The sequence below is a fragment of the Tupaia chinensis genome, unplaced genomic scaffold, assembly GCF_000334495.1.
Source record: "Tupaia chinensis unplaced genomic scaffold, TupChi_1.0 Scaffold139457_1, whole genome shotgun sequence".
Taxonomy (NCBI): domain Eukaryota; kingdom Metazoa; phylum Chordata; class Mammalia; order Scandentia; family Tupaiidae; genus Tupaia; species Tupaia belangeri.
In genome coordinates, this window is record NW_006199342.1 from 1253608 (window position 1) to 1265927 (window position 12320).

Genomic DNA, 12320 nt, shown 5'->3' on the forward strand with positions numbered 1-12320 from the left:
AAAATTTCTTTTTCTTTTCTTTTTTTTTTTTAAAATTGTGTTCTTTGCAAGGGGAGAAAAAACAAGTTTATGCTGTTTAGTGAGTTATTAAATTACTGGCAGATAATACATCTTAAAAACTAGTTTCAAAATGTATCCAAAGATAAATCATTAATTACCACTTCTCCAATCTTTGGCCAGAATTTTCTTTTTAAAAATTTTTTTGCTATAGTATGTTTGTGTTTGTCAGAGAGAGAGAAAGAGAGAGAGAGAGAGAGAGAAATCACCCCCAAGGGAGATGGCCATGCCACAATTCCTTCTCTTCCATGCTCCTCTCAACTGCCATCCCTTCTCTTCCATCCTCCTCTCAGGATTTTGGACACACACGCACATACACATGCACCCAGCATGATTTTTAAGTCGCCAGTCTGGAACTGAAACCATGGATTGGCCACGTTAGATCCAGCTGCCATAACCACCTTGTCACCTAACCTGTGCCAGAATTTTTTTTTTTAATTAGAATTCACTTAATAGACCTGATTCCAATTGCTGCAATATTTATGTTTCACTTTTAAAATACTTACATTTGCTTGGAACCTTGTATTTAGAACGAAGAGCCCATGTGGGATAGTTAACATTTTACTTTAATGATGGTAATAGGAGACATTGATTTCCAGAAAAAGCCATTGTGTCACTCTCTGTGAAATAAAATCATTTAAAAACTTTGAAAAAATTTAATTTGATAGTTGAAAAATATTAGAACACTGGAGAGTGCTTAGAAGCTTGGCTACTTAAATCACTTTAGGTTTTAAATTGACCTTTGAAACACTCTCTAATAAGAATACATTAAACTATACAAAGGGTCTTCAAAAAATTCATGGAAGAGATATATTATTAAAAAATCTATGCAGGAATTATAACATTTTTGTAACAGAATAAACTTTAATTCCATTTTTTCCACAAATTTTTTTTCAAGTATCTTGGTATCGTTTTTTCAGTGTGTATGTGGTATCTGCACTTACTATCTACACCATCTTTGTGTGCGGATCTTATCAGCTTTACAAAACTGCAGGAAAAAAAACGCATTTGTCTTTTGTTTTTTATTTTACTTTTTTTTGTTGCCAGAGGGTGTGTACATTTGCCAGAAAGAGGGATATATATATCCCTTCATATATATATATGAATATATATATATATCCCTCTCTCTCTCTGTGTGTGTGTGTGTGTGTGTGTGGAGAGAGAGAGAGAGAGAGAAAGTGAGAAAGCAATCCTCTCTCTAAGGAGACTGGTCACCCTGCAATTCTTTTTTCCTGAATCTCTCTGTGCATCAGTGTTTTGGGCACTCATGCACATATGCCCAGTGTGCTTTTCAAGCTGCCAGGTCTGAGTTTGAACTGTGGTTCACTGTGTAAGATGTGTTTCCTAATACACAGTACTTAACTACCATGCTGGGGCTGGACTCTGGCTTTCATGTTCCTAGTCCTTTTTAATTTTTTTAAAATATAGGGACGAAGAACAGTTGTTAAATAACTTGGTCAATTGGGACCAGCAAGTTGTATGGTGGTTAAGGTGCTGGACTTGTACATGGCTGACTACAGTTCGAGTCCTGGACCTGGTGACTTCAAAATCATACTGGGCACATGTGCATGTGTTACAAAAGTCCTGAGAGGACAGTGGAGGAGAAGGGATGTGGCATGGCCATTCCCACAAAGGGTGATTTCTTTTTTTTTTTCTTTTTTTTGGAGTGTTTTTCGCTATATGGCACGTGTGCTCACCAGACAGAGACATAGAGACAGAAAGCAAGAAATCACCCCCCAGGGGGGATGTCATGCCGCAGTCCTTTCTCCTCCATTTTCCTCACGGGATCTTGGGCACGCACGCACACGCGCCTGCCGTGAGTTTTAAGCCACCGGGTCCGGGACACAAACTGCAGTCGACTACGTGGGAGTCCAGCGACATAGCCATTACGCTAACTGCAGTTCCCACAAAGGGTGATTTCTCACTGACTCTCTCTTTGGCAAGTGCATGTACTCTATGGCAAAACCTTAAAAATAAATTAAAATAAGTAAGAAAAACAATTGAAAACGAATGAATGCTATTGCTAGCACAGGGTCAAGATTTCTTGCCCTTAGCTGTGTGGAAAAGGGTTTCTGAGGTAGGAGTTAGATATTGGAAGAATTACCTCAATGCAGCCACAGTTGTTTTCTATCACTCCTTCAAGGTTACCTCCCTGTATTTCTTTTTTCTGCTTAAAAAAATAGGCATTGTTGGCTGACATAGTTTAAATGTCTTTATATTGGCTTTGAACCAAGTTCAAATTTCTTTTTTTTTAATCGTAATTGCTGTTGGACCTTGAACTTTGTTCCATATAATTTTTAAAATCTTGTTTTTTATTTTTTAGATTGAAGCAGTGATTTTTTTTTTTTTTTTGGAGAGATTTTCACTGTAGGGCATGTGCGCTCACCAGACAGAGAGAGACATAGAGACAGAAAGCGAGAAATCACCCCCCAGGGGGATGGTCACGCCGCAATCCCTTCTCCTCCATTCTCCTCTCAGGATCTTGGGCACGCACGCACACGCACCCGGTGTTAGTTTCAAGCCACCGGGTCCGGGACGCGAACCGCGGTCGACTACGTGGGAGTCCAGCGACATAGCCATTACGCTAACTGCTGGTTCCCGAAGCAGTGATTTTTAAAACAAACAAAGCAGAACTAGAACATCTTAAAATTTTAATCCTTTCTTTACAGGTTACCTAGACCACTTTTAATTAAGAAAACTGTAGAAAGTTAGTAATAGCCACAAGCGAATGCCAGGTGGTGGCTTGTGTCAATTTTCCACAGAGTCCTGCTTTGTGGGGTGTCTGATGCACTGCTTGGGGTCTTTGCTCACACTTGCTGGAATCAATTGTGGCAGATTTTAGTCCACAGGTCACTTCTCTCCATATTTCTTTGTAAACCCTTCAGCGTTCTTACAGAATTTTTTACTGTCCTTAGAGTATTCTTCAGCGAGGTCAGCCCGGAGGGGGTGCTTGGACTGGGGGTCGTTCACCAGTGCTATGAGGGACTGGATTACTTGGTCGGTTTTAGTGGCTGGCTTCCAGTTTTCAGCACTAATTACTGGCAGACAGACCTGCCCCTTTTCATTGATGTTCTGGTGATAGGTCTTTGTTTTAAATGTGATCTTTGGTGGTTTGAATGGGTACTCTGCTGGAAAGTTGATGTCAATTCTGAAGGCCCCCTTGTCATATGAAGGGTTGTCAGGAACAATAAGCCCTTGCCAAGTCAATAAATTAGCTTCATCAATCTGGATGTTACGGAAGTTTTTCATTCCACATTTGCGGATTTCTTCAAGCTCCTTCATCAGCCTCTTGCTGGCCACCATCTTGGATCTGGTACTCAAAACTTGTATTTGTTTTTATTCATGGTAGAGAGCACATGCACATGCATGAGAGTGAGAGAGAGTGAACTCTCTCAGTGGTCTTGACATCATCCTTTTTCTCCAGTTCTCTTTTCCATCAGGATCTTGGACTTTCTAGCCTGGTGTGGAGCCTTTGGGGACAGAATCTGATTGGCTGGCTGGTTGGCTATGTGGATCCAGTGTGTTTTGGGCAGTGCCTAACTGCTGTGCCATGGGACTGGGCCCAATATAATTTTTTTTTTTTTAACCTGCCCGATGCCATAGGAAAACCATTGGCTTTAGGGTGAAAGTTCATGATCCAGCTCTGCCATTAACTGGCCAAGGGACTGGGACTTGGAACCCAACTTCTCTCTCCTTCCTTGAATATGAGAGGCATGACAGCCTCTGAGCATCCTGCTGCCTCTAGAGAGGTGCAGTGTGATTATTTTGGAGACTGAGTAGCTAGAGTTAACCACTTTTGTCCACCTACCTTTCTGAGAATGAGGTCTATTTTCCCAGGTATGGATATGTCAGGTTGCTCCGTTGGAAATCTGAGAAAGGTAATACTTTTAAAAAAGACTTCTTTCTAGGTCATTTGTGCCTCAGACTTAGGTGTCAGAAGTCCTTCTTATTCCTGGTAAGGGTGAAGTCTCAACTAAAATAAGTTAGAAATTTGGGGATTTGATTGAATTGAATTAGCAAGGGATTCCTCCGATGTATTTATTTCCAACTTTCGTTATTACTTGCAGTGCTTGCTGAAAGCTTGGCTAACCGAAAAAGAAGAGGCTTTAAATAAAGTCCAGACAAGTAACTTCAAGGACCAAAAAGAACTAAGTGTCAGTGTTCGACGTCTGGCCGTAAGTGATGTCATTGTCAGCGTCTGTGTTGTCTTAGTGTTTTCTATCAGTGGCTCCTACAGCGTAGTGAATACCAATTATGGCTCATGACCCAGTGCTAGAAGGCTGCCCTGCCACGATCTGGAACAGGAGTCTTACGTTTTAGCTTAGTGCAGAGAACTGGATAGTAGATAGCTTTTACTGTAAAATATATGTTTACCTCTCTGGCCTGGGGAACAGGAAGATAAATCCTGTTAAGAGAGAGTCATCTAACAAATATCTGAAATACTAGATTTTGAAGGAAGACATGGAAATGAAGCGCCAAACGTTGGATCAGCTGAGTGAAATTGGCCAGGATGTGGGTCAGTTACTTGATAATCCTAAGGCATCTAAGAAGATCAACAGTGACTCGGAGGAGCTGACTCAGAGGTGGGATTCTTTGGTTCAGAGACTAGAAGATTCTTCCAACCAGGTATTTTTGATTTGGATAGTATATTGTGTATATTGTGCCATTAAGTAAAACTTTAAACCTTCAGTTTAGTTGTTATGAAATAAAAGAGTAGTGGATAAACCGAAAACTTGTTTCTTATACCTAATGAAACATAGATATGTGAAAATTTTCTCCTTTAGTTTTCTAAAGTAAATTTTCATAGGTCTTCAAAAAGTGTATTCATATCCAGTAACTTAACCTGTAGAAACTATTAACAGACGTATCCAATACATAATCTTAAACATTGCATCTTAAACAATTTTATTATTCTTTTCTCTCTCTCTCTCTCTCTCTTTGGCTATGGGGGATGGGCACTCACCAGAGAGAGACAAGAGAGAGAGAGATCAAGAGAGAGAAAGTGTGAAACCACTCCCCCAGGGGGATAGCCACACTACAATCCCTTCACTTCCAGTCCCCTCTCAGGATTTTGAGCATATATATATGCACATGCAACGTGTATATTTTTCAAGCTGCCAGGTTCAGAACTCGAACTGCACAGTTGACCATGTGGAATCTAGCACCTTAAATTCCATACCACATGCTGGTCCAATAATTTCAGTATTCTTTAAAACATTTTATTGAACTAATAAAAAAAAAGGTGACTTGCTTTCTCACTTTCCCACTCTCTCTCTCTGTCTTTCCCTGATCAAATTGGAAAATAATAATAATAAATAAAAAAAGTTAAAATAAAAAATAATTATTTAAAAATATAAATTTTTGGTTTTTATATGAATGTTTATAGCAGCATTATTTAGAGCAGCTGAAAAGTAGAACAACTCTAATGTCCATCAACAGATGAATAGATAATCCAATGTGGTATAGTCATACAATGCAGTATTACTTAGCAACAGAAAAGAATGAAGTTTGTACATATGCAACATGGATGAACCTTAAAAATATCATGCTAAGTAAAAGAAGCCTGCCACAGGATTGCACATATTGTGATTCCATTCAGACAAATCTACGGAGACAAAAAGTAGATTAGTGATTGCCAGGGCTTGGGGAGTAGAGACTGAGGAGTGACTCTTAAGGGGCATGGGACTTATTTTTCCTCTCCTCTTCTCTCCCCTTCCCTCTTTTCCTCTCCTCTCCTCTTCTCTCTCTCTCTCTTTCTTTTTTTTGATTGCCAGAGGGCACATGTACTCCCCAGGAAGAGAGAGAGATAGGGAGAGAAAGAGAGAGAGAGAGAGAGAGGCAGAGAAAGTCGCCTTAATGCGGTGTGGTGATGCCCCAAACCCTTCTCCTCCATTTCTTCACCCTGTTGGGATTTTGGGTATACATACACATGTCCTGGCATGTATTTTCAAGCTACTGGGGCCAGGATTTGAACTGGTTTGATGGACTTTGCAGGATCCAGGTCCGTAGGCCTGGGGAGCTGATCTAGGTATAATGTTTCTTTTTGGGGTGATTAATTGTTGTGGAGGTGGAAAGTGAGGATGGTTGTACAACTCTGTGAATATACTGGTCACCACTGTGTTGGACATTTCGAAAGGAAATCATATGGAGTGTGAATTTGTCTAGATAAAACTGTTATTAAAAAATTAAAACTTTGGCTGACTTTTATTTCAGGTGACTCAGGCAGTAGCAAAGCTGGGGATGTCCCAGATTCCTCAGAAGGATCTGTTGGAGACTGTTCGTGTAAGAGAACAAGTAACTACAAAAAAGTCTAAGCAGGAACTGCCTCCTCCTCCTCCCCCAAAGAAGAGACAGATCCATGTGGATATGGAAGCTAAGAAAAAGTGAGAACATTTTGAAACTCAGTAGTGTACATATGTACTTGATACTTGGCCCTGAGTTTATACCAATCAGTAATCCCATGCAAATTTAGACATAATTATTATTGTGGAAATTCAACCACTGAATCACTCATTGGCCCTGACTCTTCTGCATCTTCTACTTCTTACTAGCTAAGCATCTGCATTGACTTGAAGGATTTTGTTTATCCTGCATTCAATCTGGAGAAGTCTGTTTTAATTTCTTCTTCTTCCAACATTTGCCTGGTCCATGACTCCTCATTTGTGTTTTCTTTAATGATTCACAACTCTGACGGTTTTGCTTTAGATAGATATTCTTTGTGACTCTCCTCCTTCCTCTTACCTTTAAAAAATACTTAATTTGGGGCCGACAGGTGATGTGGTGGTTAAGCACTGAACACCCACATGGCCAAACACAGTTTGAGTCCCAGACCTGGCAGCTTGCTTTCACTTTCCCTTTCTCTTTCTCTCTCTGGTGAAATTAATAATAATAGTAATAATAATAATAATAATAACAACAAATAAATATATGAATCTTTAAAAAAATACTTAACAACTTAGAGAAATTCTTTTCTTTGTTCCTCTCTCCCTGTCTTTTTTCCTTTCTTCTTTGCTTCTCTTTTTTCTTTGGCCAGAGGGCAACACGTGCTGGCCAGAGAGAGAGAGAGAGGAAGTACCCCTCAGTGGGTGTGGTCATGTCACAAACCATTCTCTTCATTTCTCCATCCCGTCAGGAGTTTGAGCATGCACACATGTGTGTCTGGCATGTTTCTCAAGCTTTTGGGGCTGGGATTTGAATGGTGGTTGGCCATGTGGAATAACTGCTGTGTAGGTGGCCAGCTGGAAAATAATAATTTTTAACCTGATTTTTTTCTTCCTTTGTTCTTATTCCATTCTCATGTTTTGTCTGTTAAATTCTTCATCAGATTCATTAACAGATTCTTTATGTTTGGCTTAAAGCTCCATCTTTGGCATAAAGCATCTCGCTTTATTTTCCCCATTCAAAAGAAAATTCGGGATCTTTATAAGAAGAATAATCATGGCTGATGCATAGTGAGCTTTTACTGATGTCTGATAATCTGTTAAATGATATGGCATCTCAAGTACTGTCTCTTCCTTGCATTATGGTAGTTAATCCTGAAAACAGCCTTTTGCGGTAGAATCCCAGTGCTGGGGTAAGTGGATAATTATTTGGGGCCTGGATAAAAATGACATGCTTCCACTAGTTTAGCTTTCATTAGACTGAGCAGGTTTCTCATTAAACCCGATGATTTTTATTCTGGTAGTAAGGCTGTATTTCTGCCTCCTGATAGCATCTCCTTACAGGAAAATGTCTTCTTTTTTTCAAGAAAGATTTTCTTTTTACTATAGGGTGTGTGTACCCACTGGAGAGACAGAGAAGGACCAAGAGAGAGAAAGTAGGAAGTCACCTCCCAGGGGGAATGACCAGGCTGTAATCCCTTCTCCTCCATTCTCCTCTTGGGATTTTGGACATGCACATACACATACCAGTGTGGGTCCAGGACTCAAACTACAGTTGACCATGTGGTAGCCGAGCACCTTAACCACTATGCCACCTCCTGGCCCCAGGACCAGTGTCTTCTCACTTGCAAGCAGCAGTTGTGCAAGCTTCACCTTTAGAGCTAAGTCAGCACAGGAGGAAGTTGCTTCTGATGTTCACATTAGCGTAGATTGTGACCTTTCCCCCGTGGCTGTGTATCTCTCAAGTGCTGACTCTGTGCATTTGGAAACATGGAAGTTTGTAAAAGACAAGGGTGCTTTACCGTGAAATTCTAATTTAAACATGAGCATCCTGTATAGGGTCCTTTTGCTGCAAGAAGCAGAATCCCAAGTCCCAAGTGACCCAAACAATGAGCTCATTGATTATCTCACATTACCAGAAGGTTGGAGGTGGGGCTGTTTTAGTGGGAGAGTGTGGTTCAGCAACCTTCTCTCTTCAGTGTGAATAGAGTCATGTCCGTCCTGTGCTTAAAATGCTTCTCTGACTCTCAGTGGCCCTTTGGTGAAGTCTAAACACCTTACTGCCTCCTGCAGGGCTTTCTGGGAACTGCTCTGTGTGATTCTGGGCTGCTCTGTTAGTTGTTCCTCCCTGCATGTACTCACTATTCTGGACACACAGAACAATTTGCAGTTTGAAAGTGTGAGCTCCCTTTCTTTGTTCTCCCAATGCAAACTCCTGAGCATGGCGCCATTGTTCTCTAGGAAGCCATGTCTTTCCTGGTTGGATTAAGAGCCATTCCTGTGAATGACTGGCTTTGGTTCTTCGCAAAGTTTTTGTGGCTGCCTTTTACTTTCCATTGTTCACTAGAACAAAAGCTTCTGAGGGCTGAGATTTTTTTTTTTTTTTTTTTTTTTTTTTTTTGGGGTTTTTTTTTTTTTTTTTTGGAGAGGTTTTTGCTACTATAGGGCACGTGTGCTCACCAGAAAGAGAGAGACAGAGAGACAGAAAGCGAGAAATCACCCCCCAGGGGGAATGGCCAGGCTGCAATCCCTTCTCCTTCATTCTCCTCTCTGGATCTTGGACATGCATGTGCACCCGGTGTGAGTTTAAGCTCTTGGGTCCAGGACTCGAACCGCAGTCGACCACAAGAGAGTCCAGCCACATAGCCATTATGCCAACTGTTGGTCCCAGGGCTGCAATTTGGTTCACCTTCCTATCAAGAGTCCAACCAAATGCTAGGCAGATAGTAAGATTCAATAATTGCATACTGAACAGAGGCATTCACTTTAGGAATGGCTGTACTTGATTTTTTTTCTGTTATCTAACCAAATTGGGTTTATGTTATCTACTGGAGTTTATAAAAGTACTAGTGATTTCTTATAAAATTAATTTAAAAAATATAAAGGTTTTTCAATTATTTATTGACATTATAATATTACTTTCTCTAAAGGTATGGTATTATTTTGCATGGTTACAGTATTTCTGGGCTGTCATTTCCAGGAATGTTTAAAAATAAATGCCTGTTAGATATTTGGGTTGGTCTTTGTTGAGCCCAGTAAAACAGTGGAAGAAAACAAGTGACATTTGTTACGTTTGAATCTTAAATCAGGTTTGATGCTGTAAGTGCAGAGCTGTTGAACTGGATTCTGAAATCAAAGACTGCCATTCAGAGCACAGAGATAAAAGAGTATAAGAAGATGCAAGAGACTTCAGATATGAAAAAAAAGTTGAAGGTAAGACATAAAACAAAAAATACTCTAGTGCATAAGATATTTTATCAGGCTAGATTTGCTGTTGGCATAAAGATGTGATAGGATCCAGCAGCTTCCTAGTAAATAAATAAATGTAACGATAAAGTAGCTTTTAGAACATTGTGTCATTAGTAAATTTGAATCCATTCAGGATAGCTGTCATCATCCCTGTGTTGAGGAGGGTTTTTTTTTTTTTTCTCCTCAATCATTGAAATATACAGTGAGGAATACTTCCTAAGATGATCAGTTTTTGTTTTGTTTTTATGTAAGGACAATTATTTAAGACCTTTATTAACAGGTGCTTGCAGTTTGTTGACTTTTTGACAAAATCTAATTGTAAACTTTTATTACAAATTAAAAAGAAAGTTCTTAAAAATCTCAACTTGACCAGATACAAAATGGTTTAAAAACCTTTAACGGTGTATTGAGAAAAATCAGGCTTTTTTAAAAAAACAAAAACAAAAACAAACCAAACAAAAACACATTTGTTGGGACCAGCAAAGGGCATAATGGTTATGTTGCTGGACTCCCATGTAGTCTACCATGGTAACTTAAAACTCATGCTGGGTGTGTGTGCGTGTGTGCCCAAAATCCTGAGAGGAGAATGAAGGAGAAGGGATTGCAGCGTGACCATCGCCCTCAGGGGAGTGATTTTTTTTCTGTCTCTCTGGTGAGCACATGTGCCCTATAGCAAAAATCTCTCAACAAAACAAAACAAAACATGTTTGTCCTTACTGAAAACAGACATCTTTAGGTAAAAATAATAAAAACCCCATGCTGCATAGATAGTATAGATGGTTCAAGTTATCTGGTCAATGTACAAAAGGAAGCTCTTAAGATCATCTTCAGCTCAATCTTCCGTTCATTTCTTATTGCTGGAATTTCGTATTCACTTCTTGTTGGGTGGCTGAAATGATGATGGTGGAGATGGTAAGCCAGCATTTACTCAGCCCTGCCCTGCTCAGCCTGGGAGCGGGTGAATTCTCAGCTGGTAGATTGGCTGCTTTTGTCTCTTTGCCACCTGTGGTTTAGGGTTCTCTGGGCACTGTGTCGGTTATTGAAGTTGCAGCGATACTGACTTTGAGGTGGCTGCTGACCTTGGGTCTCATCTTGATTTTCCTCATCGTCTTCATTGCTGTTCTCTCTGGGCTATTTTTGGCAGGGGGACAGCAAGAGGGCCCCTGTGGAATCATGGTCGATAGCCCCCATACATATTCTGCCTCACTGGTCTACCTTGTGTTCCTGAGCCTTGGTTGTCTGCACCCTCCATCATGTCGCCCTGCACTGGAGGGTTGGAATTCTGTGGTCGATGCCCATGGGTCTCCCCTGTAGTAAGGAGGAACCTTCACCTGCAGTGAGGCCGTTGGTGTTGGGCCTGGCCTTGGGGCGCTCTCCATCCCTCCTTTTCCCCACTCTCACTATTCTGGTCATTTTGCTGGTAATTGTGTGGAGGACCGTGTATAATGGCCACAGCCTGCTGCGTATTTACTGCCGTGAACTGGAACTCCGCCAGGTCCTGTGCTGTTTGCTGCTCCGCTCCCTTTTCTCCTTTGACATCAAACCCCACGGTCTGTCCTTCTCTCACACTGCGACGGTATCTCCTGGGGTTATTCTTTATGGCAGTCTGGTGTATAGACACATTTTCCTTGGTGTCGTTCCTGTTGATGAAACCAAGCCGGTTTCTTACACTGAACCATTTGACTGTTCCTCAGACGTTCATTGGGATCACCTCGTCCTTGCAGGTAGGTGATGCCCATGTGAGGCCGCCCCTGCCGCTGCTCCCTGCACTGCTCCGGGTGGTGCAGGGCTTGGTGTTGGCTGCCGTGAGGGTGGCGGCCGGCAGCTGCTGGGTCTCGGCCTTGCTGCTCAAGGTCATGGAGGTGCCTGGGGCTGTGTGATGGTAACTAGGCCACTGCTGAGAGCACTCTGGGCCCGCTCTCCGCTCCATTATCAATTGAACCTGGTGATCAGTTATTGTTACTCTTTTATTTATTTGTTTGCTTGTTCACACTTAAGCTGATACCCACTAATTTATAATTTTGTGTAAACATTATTCCAAAGGTGTTTTGCATTCTGAATACAACTATTATTTCACATTTCAGAATTTTATCAGTGAATGTATTCTCTGTAGAAGAGAGACACAATTTCTAACAATAAATAAATACTACAAGAATGTATGGGATCTTAGCTCTGCTACCCTGTGCCTGTTATGTGTACTGCTGAAAAACGTAACGGTGGCTGGTGGTGCTTTTGTGTTGGTGCTCACTAAGTGACTTTACACATCTCTTCATGAACTATTTGGGCACCTAGTACGGGTTTGTTCTGGCTTCTAAATCAGCAATGGAGTTTGTTTTGAAAGAGTTTGGAGAATGTTTAAAAGACAAGATGCCTGTAAATACATATGAAGTAAGTCAGAAAGTGGTAAATAACAGGCTTTGAGAGAAGGCCGGCCTTGCAGTTGTCTCTGTATAACAGCAAGGCCGGAGCGGGAGGTGATATGGATCTGGAATGGGAAGGGAGGGTGCTGAGAGCACCCTGGCACCTGCGTTTTTGAGCAGAGACACAGAGGTGGGCAAGTGTGATCTTGGAGCATACCTTTCATTTTGTTTAGTGTTGGCTTGTATTCAAAAGTGGTGGAGAGTTAAGTCGGAG

At 41.1% G+C, this 12320-nt stretch overlaps 2 protein-coding genes across 3 annotated transcripts in view; one reads left to right on the forward strand and one right to left on the reverse strand.

The window, feature by feature from the left end:
• UTRN (utrophin) overlaps positions 1-12320 on the forward strand; it is a 645934-nt gene that overhangs the window by 189876 nt on the left and 443738 nt on the right. Inside the window, exons 15-18 of the mRNA XM_006161924.3 lie at positions 4125-4232; positions 4504-4683; positions 6271-6440; positions 9527-9650. Of these exons, the coding sequence (XP_006161986.1) occupies positions 4125-4232; positions 4504-4683; positions 6271-6440; positions 9527-9650 (582 nt within the window). The remainder of the gene's footprint in view (positions 1-4124; positions 4233-4503; positions 4684-6270; positions 6441-9526; positions 9651-12320) is intronic.
• LOC106736373 (ubiquitin-conjugating enzyme E2 L3-like) lies at positions 2908-3366 on the reverse strand. Of its 2 annotated transcripts, XM_014593015.1 has the most exons (2): positions 3334-3360; positions 2908-3237 (listed from the first exon to the last, which is right to left on the reverse strand). In XM_014593015.1, the coding sequence occupies exons 1-2, from the start codon at positions 3358-3360 to the stop codon at positions 2908-2910; spliced, it is 357 nt and encodes a 118-aa protein (XP_014448501.1). The 2 variants fall into 2 exon arrangements, with proteins under 2 accessions (XP_014448501.1, XP_014448500.1); XM_014593014.2 differs by having other exon boundaries at positions 2908-3366.

Excerpts from the sequence above, each read along its gene's own strand:
- LOC106736373 (XM_014593014.2), bottom strand. The coding sequence starts at position 3,360 with ATGGTGGCCAGCAAGAGGCTGATGAAGGAGCTTGAAGAAATCCGCAAA.